We start from the raw sequence: 14,307 nt of genomic DNA, 5'->3' as shown, positions 1-14,307 counted from the left end.
TTGATCATTATCATCCCTCATTAGTTATCTTTATGGGGATGGTGAGACAAAGAACCGACTTTAAAATAATAATTTGGTATTGTGGTGTGTGACATTAAAATCATTAAAAAGACTGAACACGACTAAATAAGAAGTCAATTCTTTAATATGTTAAATATTAACATATTGTAAAAGTTTTGAATGTAAATTTTATTGCGGACCTAAATTGAATTTTTTACAAATTCAATTGTGAACTAACGAAAATCAATTTACTTGATTGCCGCTTGAACTTTAGAATTATACGCTTCGAAAACAGAGTTTATACTCATATTTATTCTCTTCAAAGATTTTATCGACTGTAAAAAGCCGTCAAGTGAAATAACAATTCAAATTTCACGAATGCTGATAAGATACGTCTAGTAATTCTATGCGCAATGTCCTCACCAAACTCTCACTATTATCAAACGTCTATCAAAACTTAAGTCGAGTATTGTAGACAAGCGTTTTAGAGATGCTGGTATTGTCACCGATCGATAAGATAGAAGCGCTATATAAAGATTGCAGATCATCGCAGCCTCTCAATGCCTCATAGGCATCTGACGGAAAATGAATTTCCTCTCAGTAATTCTATTCTCTTTGAGTTTAAGTGTGTGCTTAGCCAAACAACTACCGAAGCACGAAGATAAATGCCATAATTTACTGGGCGATGAATTGATCGCTGAGATATTGTCTTACGAGAAAGTTAAAGACGAAATTTTAAACTATGTCTTACAAGGTGATTTTAAAGGTCAAACCTATGATCAGTGAGTACTTACTAACATGATGATTTATTTGAATTTTTTTTACAATCCTATGAGCCTAATAATAAAACGAATTGAATACCATTTTTAAAGTTACAATATAGAAGTGTTTGTTTTTGCAGATTGGCCAAATTTGTTGATAAGTTCGGGGCCCGACCTTCGGGATCTGAAGTATTGGAACGTTCAATTGATTATATGATCGAGTTGACTCGGGAAGAAGATATAAATGATATTGTTACTGAAGAATTAGAAGTGAGTGAAAATTTATTTTCTTTATGCTTATACAGAACTGATTTTAATATTATTTCATTTCAATAAATAAATCTTAACTACATTTTACAATCTATCAAGCCATAGAGTAATTAGACAATGGACGGAAAGTTCCTTCTTATCTGTGAAAGCAATTCAATATTTTGAGACACCATTTTAAAAACAAAGCTTTTAGGATAAGAATAAAACAATATTGATGTTACGAAGGCTTGATTTTTTAAACTTCGTTTTGTATCAACAGGTTCCTCATTGGGTCAGAGGTGAAGAAAAAATAACAATGCTCGAACCTAGAGTCAAAGACATAAGTTTGCTGGGTTTAGGACGCAGTGCAAGTACTCCACCAGAAGGGATTACTGCCGAAGTTATAGTATTCGAGAATTACGATCAATTAGACAAAGCCCTCGATGAAGATGTCAGAGGAAAGATAGTTTTATACGACCCAATTTTCACAACGTACAGTGAAACAAATCAATACAGAACGCAGGGTGCTACTAAAGCTGCCGCCAAAGGGGCCGTTGCTTCGTTGGTGAGATCCATAGCGCCTTTTTCTATAAATTCCCCTCACACCGGATCGCAGACATACGGCGATGAAGCGAATAAAATTCCCACAGCAGCTATCACTTTAGAAGACGCCGATCTTATACGAAGAATGTACGATCGAGGCGAAAATATTGTATTGAACATCAAAATGAGTTCAACACTTGACACAAAAGTATCAAGAAATACTATAATTGATCTGAAAGGGAGTGTTCATCCTGAGAAATTAGTAATCGTCTCAGGTCATATTGATAGCTGGGATGTTGGACAAGGAGCCATGGATGACGGCGGTGGCCTATTCATTAGCTGGGCAGCTCCGGTCATTTTGAAACGATTGAACCTTATACCAAAAAGGACTGTTAGATCCATTTTCTGGACAGCAGAAGAATTAGGCTTGGTTGGCGCATACGCTTATGAAGAAGCTCACCGAAACGAAAGTCACAATATTAATTTTATTATGGAGTCTGATGAAGGTACTTTTGCTCCGTTAGGTTTGATCGTGGCAGGAACTGATAAAGCCAGGTGCATCGTTGCGGAAGTACTTAAGCTGTTCGAATCTATAAATGCTTCAACTTTAATTGAAGACGATAGCCCTGGTTCTGATATAAGTGTTATTATAAAAACAGGAATCCCTGGAGCAAGCCTTCACAATGAAAATGAAAAATATTTTTGGTTCCATCACACAGAAGGCGATACAATGAACGTAGAAAGCCCTGAAGAGCTCGATCTCGGAGCAGCTTTTTGGACAGCGGTAGCTTATATTATAGCTGATATTTCTGTAGACATCCCTCGCTAATCACTTTTGTAAAAAAAATATTAAAATATTCTTACACTTTACATTATATTTTTTTATACGTATGAGAATCTTTTATCCACGCTTCATTTTCTTCAAAAGACGCCCACGGGACATTGGATTTTTGATCACGATGGAAAATATTATACATATATTTTCAGCACTACGGGGACTAAAGGAGTCTAAATGATGCGATCCACCTTACGATAAGAGTCTTAAATTGTGTTATCGTCCCCAGCTATTATAATAAAAATAAAAGTTTAGCTCTCCGGAAAATGTTCCCTAGAGGGCGAGAAGTGAAGAAAAATCTATAAGTCGGCGTGAATCGCTAACAAAAAACAAAAGCCAATCAATTGATCACACAACAATGAGGTTGGCTATTCAAAGGCAACACCTTAATTTTAATGATTACGTAGAATTAGAATTTTTCCGATACCCGTGTTTTCTCACAATCGATTTAAATAGAAGCCCCGTTTTTATTAATATATCCGTAAAATAATAAGGTCTGCATTTCAATTTGAAGTTTGAAGAGTTCCAGTAAAATGTTATTATGATCTCTAAATCATTAAGATAATAAATATTCAACTCGTATGTTTTAATTAGAAACTACTTTTATTCTGTCCTGGTCACTTTGAGTCACTATTGCTATTTCCTTATAGCATCTAATCTCTTTTATGAACGTATAGGCTGACGATCATACCGCCCTGATATTGAATGATCACCGTCGCTCATGTACATCAGTAATGCCGCGAAGCAAATGACTACTATTCTTTAAAAAAATGCAATGGAATAGCGGGACTTAGATCTTTTAGAGAATTTCTTGTCAACACTTTCATACATAAGAGATACATATTTCATCCCCAATAGTACATTAATAGGGAAGGAAGACATCGATTTTCTTTTATTAGATTGTTCATTTTAGATATTGTTTTAAGCTTGAGCGCAAACTAAATGACACCAGCTCCTAATTAAATTATTTCAGAAACGATGTCCTCCATAAGTAGGATTTAAATGGAAATTAAAGGCCGTGGGTGAATTTTATATTTTTTCACTTATTTAAGATGCGAAAACGTGATCTCGAGTCCTTCCTGGTCTTGAGTGGTTAACATAGCCCCTAAATAGTAATGTGTTTCGGTTGGAAGGGTGGGGCAACGATTGGACTGTAAAAAATGAGACTGACCTATAATAACCGAATTAGTAGTATATTAAAGACAATAAAGAATAGGTACAAAACTTTTAGTTATCTTATTTTTAGACAATATGGAATCTTAAATATTTACAAAACCTAAAGAAGTCTTAGCACAGCATGTAAAGCAAATTAAATGAAAGACTCGAACTAAAGAATCCCAGTTTTTCTTATTAGCCAGGTGTATTTATTCGAAGATTTGCTGTATTTTCTTTGTTCAGAACACAAAAGCCACTTGTACAAAGGAAATGTCACAATGAGAAGCCCACGAATTTTAACAATACCAGTCCTGTTTCAATCATTGTTTCTTCTAAAAGCGGCAATTATATAATAAAATATAAGATTTTTCATAATGAAGATGAAAATGCTTTTAATTGGGAATCAATTTGATGTTTCGTCAAACGAAAACTAACTATTATCTTATCCAAGGAATTATCGCTATCCAAAGAATTACCATCTCCAATATTTTAAAATTTCCAAGATTATTATTGTAAAAATAGGTGTATTTAAAAACTGTAATGGGAGCAGAAATTTAGCTGAGAATTTTCTTAATAAATATTCCGTTATTCTTCTTATATTTTTTGTAGTGTCTCTTTTGAGGACTTCCAGCATTTTAGACGCCAACTTGTGTTCCCTCTTCGACGACTCCAGTTTTGGATGTCGCTGGAAACATCGACTACGAGAATCCCAATAGTCATGGAACCTTACTGGAATCATCATTATCATGATTTATATCCTATTTTGGTCCAATGTTGGATTTGCCTCTCCTTAGACAGGCTACGTGACCCAATCTTGCGCCTCTGCTCTTTCCATCCACCGCCCGCTATTCTGCGTAATTATTTAGTTTGCTACTGGGCGTCCTAAAACACTACGTTTATTGGACCGCGGTTCCCACTCCCTAGCTCGTCTACTCCGCGGGTTCTTCGACAGCTATGACTGGCCTATTGCCACTTCAGATTGCTTATTTATGTGTTGAGCTATCCCGGTAGCTTTGATTCTCTGACGAATGACTTCGTTCCGGATATGTATTCTTATTGAATGTTAGGCATTATTAAAATCCCTTGTCCGTTTATGTCAAATTGTATGACAGCCGAGTAAGATCAACACCAACATCAAATGAGCAAATTTTTTAACATATAAATCAGTATTATATTAACAACTAGCAACCGGCCCTCGCTTCGCTTCGGAAACATTAAATTTTATTATTGATAGCTGAGTCCCGCGATGTTACCCGCGGTTATTGTCGAACCGCGGGTGAAGCCGCGGGGTGAAGCTAGTCTAGTAAAAGTAGCCTAAGTTACTCCTTATATCATCAGCTACAGCTACCTATCAGTGAAAGTCCCGTCAAAATCAGTCCAGCCGTTCCAGAGATTAGCCGGAACAGACAGACAGACAGACAATAATTGTAAAAAAAATTATTTTGGTGTATGTACCGTATATACCTAGTCAGGTCATAAATTCTGTCACATGTTTAATGTAAAATAATTGAAACAAGTTTATTCATTATGTAACCATTCATATACCAAAATGAACTTAACAAAACATAGATTCTTATGACACTAAAGTTTATTCAAAATGACCTCCGTGATTTTGAATACAGGCCTTCAATCTGCGCGACCAGTCGTCTATCGCAGCACGAACGAGGTCCATGTCAATATCGGCGGCTGCCTTAATCAAGGATGTCTTGAGTGACTCCGAATTGGGATGAGGCTTTGAGCACGCCTTTTCCTCCAAGTGTTGCCATATCTTGTAATCTAACGGATTCAAATCTGGACTGGAGGAGGGCCAGTCTTCGTGTCGGATGAAGTCGATTGCACGCGCCGCCAGCCAGCCTTGTGTGCTCTTCGCTCTATGAGCCGGCGCCGAATCTTGTTGGAATACCCAGTGCCTGTTATTGAACATGGTATTAGAAACAGGTTTCACAAGGTTCATCAGGACTGTATTTTGATACACAACTGCATTCGTTTTTACACCTTTCTTACAAAAATGTACCTCTGTTAAGCCCCAATAAGAAACTCCCAACCATACCATGAGCAAGGATAGAAAATGACCTCGTTGGACACGCGGAATACGGTTGCTCGCTTCTTCACTATTGTGTGCGTACACCTTATCATTTTGTTTGTTGTAGCTCTCTTCTACGGTAAAAATTTTTTCATCCGAATAAAGAATTTCCCGATATTTTTTTCCCGCGTACCGCTTCAACAAAGCGCGGCATCTCTTCGGTCTCACGTCCATTAGACGAGTATTCAAACGATGTCCTGTTTTTCTTCGATATGCCTGAAGCCCTAAGTCTTCATTTAACACCCTTTTCACCGTGGTCCTGCTTAACCCCATCTGAAGGGCCAACAGTTTCTGCTTACGTTTGGGATTTCTTTGAATTCGCGCCTTCACAGCTTTTATCACTGCTGGAGTCCTAACAGACCGAGGGCGACCACTTCTTGACCTGTCATCTACACTAGAGTCTTCATTGTATCGTCCGATGGTACGATAAACGAATCTTTTGGTTATATTAAAATTTTTCAGTATGTTAAAAATTTGAATTGGCGCGTAACCGCAACGATGCAACGCAATAACTGCAACACGGTCTTCTTTAAGCGTCCACTCCATATTTAAAAACGAGTAAAATTCTAAAAGTATACATTTTTATTTTCATGAACAATTCGAAATTCGAATTCAATAAACTTTTTTGTGGCCAGCATTCTAAAAGAAAAGTTTTTACTCTGTGACAATACTTATGACCTGACTAGGTATATTCATATGCATGTAGTAAAAAGAGGCTATTTCAATATTACAAACAAACACTCCAATTTTATTTATATGTATAGATTAAGTTTTTACAGGAAAATCCGTGGTATCAAAATGATGATGATGATACAGGAAAACGTATATAATGATTTGTCATATTAAAGAATATCGCATTTGCGTTTGTTGGCGGTTATTGGCTTGTCGTATTTACCAAGGTGAGTATTCGATCTATATTATCCTAATCAACTATAAATGAGTCATAATTATTTAAAAATGTTGTGTTAGTGTTTTTTAAGGGAAAATTTTCATTGAAACCCCTTACGGGGAACTCCTATATCTATATCTTATCTGTCTATGTCGCAAAGCAACATGGCTTCCTAGTTTGAATGCAAGACTAGAGTTCCTTGCTGTATAATTTCATACTTTGACTTTTATGCTATATTAGTATCACAATGTCAAATGTTTTAATGTGTTTTAAGCATTTAAAGTCACCAGTGAAACCCAGGCACGTTCAACAGTGATCTCTGCTCTCAATCAGATACCTAACTTTTTTTTTTCTCGTTTCCATTGTACATAATTATATGACTGCACAAAAAAGTATTAATGACTTGTACATACAAAACGTTGTTTTTGAGATTTTATTTTTATTTTGTTGTTTATTTTGTTACACAGGGAAACCCCCCAAAGTTTTGCTTGTGTAAAATGCATCGAAATAATAAAATGAATCAATATCTAGTATCATGGCGAGTGGTGAATATGATTAAAACTACTTTTACTGTTTACCTCTTTTAGCGCTGAGCTTATTTTCATATATTTTGCGTAAATTGCTATAGGATTTTTGAGAAAAAGTATCTCGTAAAAAACTTTAACTTAAGAAAATACAAAAATCAATGATAAATTTTCACAGCAATTTTTTTTTAAATGTGTGTTTATTAATACTAGAGGTCCCGCAGTAGTCGAAATTCAACTATAATTAATTGGAATTGTAAGTTTGTACACTATTATGATTGTATTTTATACTTCTATAATCCCAAATTTCACCAAGAATAGACTATAAAAAATATTAACATAGACAAACAATAGTTAATCTCAATTTGACAACAGACGTCAAGCTTGACAATAAATAGTATGCATGCGTGTGTGCGTCAAATACATGGTAGTAGTGTGTGTAATGTTTTCTTTATTGATTTAATGTATCTGTTGCGTTGTAGTGAATAAGAGTGGACTGTATTATTAGTTTGATATTTTTATATATCTATAAGTGACAAGTTAAAGAATTTAAAATTAATGACTATAAGAAATAAGAAACAGATGTGTCGCCCTTGACGGCTGGAAATGGAAAGGGGTAAAGCGTAATAGCGGACGTCGCTCGTTGACACCTTTGACGTTCCGAATTCAAACAGTATCTTTCATGCATTATTTAAAAAAAAAATTAGCATTGTGCACTTCTTCTCTATATTCTCTATAAGTGTGGAAAATTTCATATTCCTCCGTCCGCGCAATTTTCGTAAAAAGGGATACAAAGTTTTTGCTTTACGTATTAATATATAGATATTAATAATGGTTATAATTAGTAACGTTATACAAGTACATACGCGCGCTTAGACACTTCCGTACAGGTTGATACCTAATACTTATAATCAAACTGCGCAAATAGTCGGTATTCCGACGTTCCGCATTTTATACGCATCAATAGAGAGTCGATATATCGACAGTTCGCGCTCAATGGGTTAATCTCGCGTTTTTATTGTAGTTTTATTATTTCTGAAGTTTCGAAGCTTCGTGGGAAAGAGTAGTCCGTGCCCACGAAGACTGTAATGTATTCGGAAAGAAGCTTCGTGTCTTTGAAGTCGTCGTGGCCTAACGGATAAGACGTCCGGTGCATTCGTACCTAGCGATGCACTAGTGTTCGAATCCCGCTGACGGGTACCAATTTTTCTAATGAAATACGTACTTAACAAATGTTCACGATTGACCTCCATGGTGATGGAATAACATCGTGTAATAAAAATCAAACCCGCAAAATTATAATTTGCGTAAGTAATTATCACCAGTAATGGTGGTAGTATCTCTTGTGAGTCCGCACGGGTAGGTACCACCACCCTGCCTATTTCTGCCGTGAAGCACTAATTAATCCAAGACTCTCTCTTTCCAACTTTAATAAAGAAATTGTCTTCTTCTTAGCCGCATACTTCGTTCTGAAGGTCGTGTCCTTGAAATGCCTTCGTAGCTCTTTGCACAATCATCTTCCATTTCATTCGGCTTTCGGATTCCCTCAGGGTGGTCCATCGGAGAGTCCAGTGAGTGTGGTTACTTGGTCTGACCAACGGCTTGGTGACCGACCGGGTGTCTTTTTCCTTCTACCTTGCTCACCGAAACCAATTTTTCAAGGTTGTCTGGTTGTCCGTCTAGCAATGTGATCAAAGTAATTTTGGTCAAGCCAACCAAACCAAAGACTAAAGGCTTTGGAATGAGCTCCCCTCCACGGTGTTTCCCCAGCACTATGACATGTCCTTCTTCAAACGAGGTTTGTGGAGAGAACTTAATGGTAGGTAGCGGCTTGGCTCTGCGACTGGTATTGCGGAAGTCCATGGGCGACGGTAACTACTCACCATCAGGTGGGCCGTGTAATCATATGTGTGCAAGGGCAATAAAAAAAAGTAGTTAAGACATTTTTTGGTAACAGATCGTAGACAGTCTAGTTTTTTTTATTTTTTTTATTGCTTCAATGTGTGGACGAGCTCACAGTCCACCTGGTGTGCAGTGGTTACTAGAGCCCATAGACATCTACAATGTAAATGCGCCACCCACCTTGAGATATAAGTTCTAAGATCTTAGTATAGTTACAACGGCTGCCCCACCCTTCAAACCGAAACGCATTACTGTTTCACGGCGGAAATAGGCAGGGTGGTGGTACCTACCTGCGCGGACTCACAAGAGGTCCTACCAACGTCTCAGTCTTGTTTTTACGTTCTTACGATCAGGAGATTACAACTGTACCTGTGTTTTTTTGTTTTGTTCCAGATGCAGTATGTAACCTTGTTGACATTATTTGGCGTAGCGCTTCAAGCGTCGCTGGGATGTGTACAAGATGAACAGGGAGTACTTAACGACAGCAATGACGGACAACCAAAAAACTTAATAGATTTTCTCGTAGCACCAGTAATACAGAGAGAAAAACGCGCCAGCATTCACGAATTAGTACAATGCCCGATAGGTTATGATATAATAATATCAAATGATACCTTAACTTGCATAGAAAATGACGGTCTTGTTTAGTACCGAAGTATTAAAATAGACCGTGTCCTGTAGAACAAATAAAAACGGTTAATGTAAGAAAATTTAAAGATTTGAAAAAAAAAGTATTATATTCGACTTCAATAGTGTTTTTTTTTATTGCTTAGATGGGTGGACGAGCTCACAGCCCACCTGATGTTAAGTGGTTACTGGAGCCCATAGACATCCACAACGCAAATGCGCCACCCACCTTGAGACATAAGTTCTAAGGTCTTAAGTATAGTTACAACGGCTGCCCTACCCTTCAAACCGAAACGCATTACTGCTTCACGGCAGAAATAGGCAGGTTGGTGGTACCTACCCGCTCGGACTCACAAATATATTAACTAGATTCCGATTTGAAATTCTAAAATATTTATTGGCATTTTAGTTGAGACGCATACCATAGAAAACGCATAGTTTAAAATAAGCGTTTTTCACGTATTTAGTAACACATCTACATTATAAAACAATCAAACCACGATAGTATTAGTAGTTTATCGAACAACAAACAAACTATGTTTTTTTTTATCGTATGTGTATATGCGCACAAAAACTACAAAAAAAAAAGAAATCGGTCAACGAGCACTACTGCAACTGCACCGACACTTCTCTCGCAGCAACCTTACGCACAACCCCTGTGTACCTGTATATTGTCACGGCCGTTATTTGAAATATAATTTAGAAGGAAAAATAAAATATTCATTTCGTTTGTACACCACTGCTTGCCTCCTCTTCCTCGCCAACAGTATGCTTACAATTTGTGACAACGTTAAAATAGCAACCGAAGAGCAACTCAGCTCGGATTTTAAGATTTACGTTTAAGGCTTTAAGATTTAAGTTTACGATTCAAGCCAAGTCCTCACGCCGCATAGTGTAAGTGCTCGTTAGTACGCTGTCCATTTACTTCTCGGTGTTTTAAGTTAGAAGGTAAATGGTCAGCAAAAATACGATTCAAATAAAGACGTAAAACTATTATAAATATAAATTCTGCCTCAGTGTTGGTTTTAATGTAATGTAATTGAATTTACACACATCAAAGTTTTTCTAGATATCAGGCAACAATGATATTTTATAATATGTAAAAAGAAGCAGATATGTTTCAAGCGCACGTCAAGTGAAGACTCGAAAACAGGCCAATTGGGACGTTTCGTCTTTAGTCGCGTCTAAACAAATGCAATAATAATATAACAAGTGCAATCGTTCCAATTATAGCTATCTCTTTTACTCACGCGCTTATCCCATCTTTTGTACTTTTCATTAATGCTACTTGTCAACATGTGTGTGCACTATATCGGCAGGTATGTAGATATATCCGTACACGGCGTGAATACATTGACAAGTCGAAAATGCATACTTTTCAGGGCAGCCATTTTTAAGTTTACATATTATTGGTAAATCTATTTTCTTATCCTTTTATATAATTTTTATGCGTATTTAAGTAATTTCATCGGAATTTTTACACAATGTAAATATAATAATCAATTTACGTTTTAATCAAGAAAAAAATGACATATCAAGTTGCTCACCGACGACTTGTCAATTTATTCACCTAAGCAATTTATTAAAATCCGAGAAAAGTAATAAGATTGTTTACATAAGAGATTTAAAAAAAATACATAAATATGTAATAGCCATTTGATGGTGGTTGGATGGTGAGATGGGATGGGATGTGATGGGATGGTATGGACATGTGAGACCTTAGAACTTATATCTCAAGGTGGGTGGCGCATTTACGATGTAGATGTCCATGGGCTCCAGTAACCACTTAACACCAGGTGGGCTGTGAGCTCGTCCACCCATCTTTTTTTTTTTTTTTTTTTATTTTTTTTTTTTTTTTTTTATGATTGACAGTTTACTGGTGGCCCGAAGGCCTTTCCAGTTTCACCAGGACAGGTGGGCGAGCAAAGGCTCAGCCAAGAGGGGTGGGATTTGCTAACAACTGCCCGAGCGCCTCCGAAGGAGACCTAACAACTCAAGAGCAATTGTTTCGCGAATGAATCTACTACCGGATCGGAATCGCGACCCGCTGAGAAGATCCGGCGAGAAACTCAGCGGGCTGATGCATGGGTTAGGTTGCACGTCGACCTCTTTGTCGAGTTCGACGAGTACGGTTACCGGGGTCCCTAAGCCTGCCCCTAGTATTAGAGCTGAAGGCATCTAATGCAAAGGTTATTGGATCTGATGGATCCGTAAGGACGTGTCTAGGGCGTCGACGGTGACTGGCTCCTGCATGATCAGGATTCGGGGAGTAGTCAGCGGCGGCAACGATAAGGCGATTATCATGACGCATAGCCTTATCGAAGTATCGTTCCGACGCTGACTTCATGTATTTCCGAATTGATTCGAGGCCCAGGTCGTCGTGTAGGTCAACGTTCCTCACGAACCACGGAGCCCCGACAGCTAACCTGCAAAAGCGGGATTGTAGGGATTGGAGGGTGTCTATGTGTGTGCGGGCCGCGTGAGCGAACACCACACTCGCGTAAGTCATGACGGGCCTTATGCAAGTTTTGTAAAGTGTCACCTTGTTCCGAAGGGACATTTTACTCCGCTTACAGATCATGGGGTAGAGTCTACCGAGAATAAACGCGGCACGGTCACGGACTGATTTTATATGCGGGCGGAATGTCATCGATGCATCCAGGGTAACGCCCAGGTACTTGACCTTCCTGGCCCAGGGTATGGGTTGTCTAAAGAGAGTAATCGGGGGTGTGAGATTCCTCCTCCTAATCCGGGAGGAAATCCGTGTGGAGCTTCCCCTCTGAAATAGCACCGCAGTACTCTTCGATGGGTTGATGTCTATGCGCCATTTTCGGAACCACTGTCCTAGGGCTAGGGCTGCGCTCTGAAGCTTCTTCGCGATTAGGGACTTATTTCTACTAGAATAGTAAACAGTCGTGTCGTCGGCGAATAAAGCTAAATGGGTCGGCGGCGACCGGGGAATATCGTTGACGAATAAGCTAAATAGGAGGGGTGAGAGGACAGAGCCTTGCGGGACTCCAGCTGTGAGAGGTCGTGGGGAGGAGCGGGTTCCCTCGACTCGATATCGAAAAGAGCGGTTCGACAAGAAGTCCCGTATGATGAGCACGAGACTATCCGGCACGCCCATGTTGAATAGTTTGAAAATCAAACCATTGTGCCAGACTTTGTCGAACGCTTTTGCGACGTCGAAGAAGAGAGCTCCTGTGTATAGCGGTTTTGGTCGATTAAGCCCCACAAGAATGTGCTCCGTGAGGCGGTGCACCTGTTGAACGCATGAGTGATTTGTACGGAATCCGAATTGTTCATCGATGAGAATGCCCTTAGATGAGACGAAGTCTCTGAGGCGTTTGTAGAGCAGACGCTCATACAGTTTGCCTAGAGACATGAGGAGGCTAATCGGGCGGTAGCTCGTCGGATGATTTTTTGGTTTACCGGGTTTATGTATGCCGATAACGTCCGCTTCTTTCCACACCGCGGGAAAGATACAGTTCGCCATAGCGGCATTGAAAATAGATGCCAACATCACGATGAGTTGGACGGGTAGAAGTTTAATAACGCGGTTAGATATACCGTCGGAACCGGGAGCCTTGCGAGGACGTAGGTCTTTGATCAAGTCTTTAACTTCCATCGGGGTGACGGGTGGTAACGCATCCGAGGGTGGCAAGGAGGCTCTGCGTTCTACCTCACTGTCTACTAATTCTACATGAACAGGGTCCACGGATTGAGTGCTGGGCGTGCACTGGGTTTGCAATGTATCGGCCAGCAGCTCTGCTTTTTCGTCATCATCGAACGCGGCGAGTCGGCCTGAGGGGCCTACGAGGGGGGGCATAGTTACTACCGTATCCGATTTGAGAGTACCAGCTAAGCGGTAGTAAGACCTTTGGGAGGGCGCGAGTCCTTCTAAGAAATCAGACCATCTGGCATCTCGGACTTCGGCGATGCGAGACTTTACGTCGCGTTGTAGGGCACGCATTCGAATACGATTTTCCGCGGTAGGATACCTGTCGTAGGCGCGTATCGAGGCGTTCTTAGCTCTAAGGAGTTCCCTAATATCGTCGGACAATTTGAAGCGGTGAAGGAAGTCCTCCGCTACAACTTGTTTCGATGACCTATCTAATGTCGACGTGATGTGTGACGTTAAGATGTCTATGGCTTCAGCGGTATCCTGAGGAGACGGGGTAGAGTCCGGGTTAAACGGGAGCGATGGTGGATCAGATTCAGCCAGGCTGATGCCCAGCGTGTGCCAATCCACCACAGTCCTCGTGACGGGAACGGAGTCGGGAGCGCGACCGAGCTTCATAACGACGGGACGGTGGTCTGAATCTAACTCTGAAACTACTTCGATCGAGTGTAAGCTCAGAGTTACGTTTTTTAATAACGCTATGTCGAGTATATCCGGGCGATGCGCGATATTTAGCGGGTAGTGAGTCGGTGTTAGCGGAGCGACGATATCGAAGACGAGATCATCGACTAACGCGTCAAGCCGCCTGCCATTCGGGGTTGTGGTGTGTGAGTTCCACCTGATGTGTTTACAATTTAGGTCGCCCGCCAGAATGACAGAGCTTCCCATGCCGAGCAGCGCCTCGATATCACTGCTTAGAACGATCTTATCCGGTGGAAGATAAACGGACGCGATAACGATCGGCGCGTGTCCCGTCAGTGAGATTCGGCACACTGATGCTTCGATATTAGCGAGTCCACCCATCTACGCAATAACAAAAATGTGCTGAGACGAAATG

General features: G+C 39.7%; 1 protein-coding gene and 1 long non-coding RNA gene across 2 annotated transcripts; both read left to right on the top strand.

The window, feature by feature from the left end:
• Positions 1-412: 412 nt before the first annotated feature.
• Positions 413-2,423, top strand: LOC101744086 (carboxypeptidase Q). Its single transcript, XM_004927908.4, has 3 exons — positions 413-782; positions 902-1,031; positions 1,291-2,423. The coding sequence occupies exons 1-3, from the start codon at positions 586-588 to the stop codon at positions 2,380-2,382; spliced, it is 1,419 nt and encodes a 472-aa protein (XP_004927965.1). The 5' UTR covers positions 413-585; the 3' UTR covers positions 2,383-2,423.
• Positions 2,424-6,339: 3,916 nt separating this feature from the next.
• LOC134199940 (uncharacterized) lies at positions 6,340-10,285 on the top strand. Its single transcript, XR_009974631.1, has 2 exons — positions 6,340-6,525; positions 9,335-10,285. It is a non-coding gene; the product is annotated as an uncharacterized LOC134199940 (long non-coding RNA).
• The last annotated feature ends 4,022 nt before the right edge of the window (positions 10,286-14,307 follow it).

The sequence above is a fragment of the Bombyx mori genome, chromosome 13 (assembly GCF_030269925.1).
Source record: "Bombyx mori chromosome 13, ASM3026992v2".
In the NCBI taxonomy this organism is placed as follows: Eukaryota; Metazoa; Arthropoda; class Insecta; order Lepidoptera; family Bombycidae; genus Bombyx; species Bombyx mori.
This window is presented reverse-complemented; position numbering and strand designations above follow the sequence as displayed.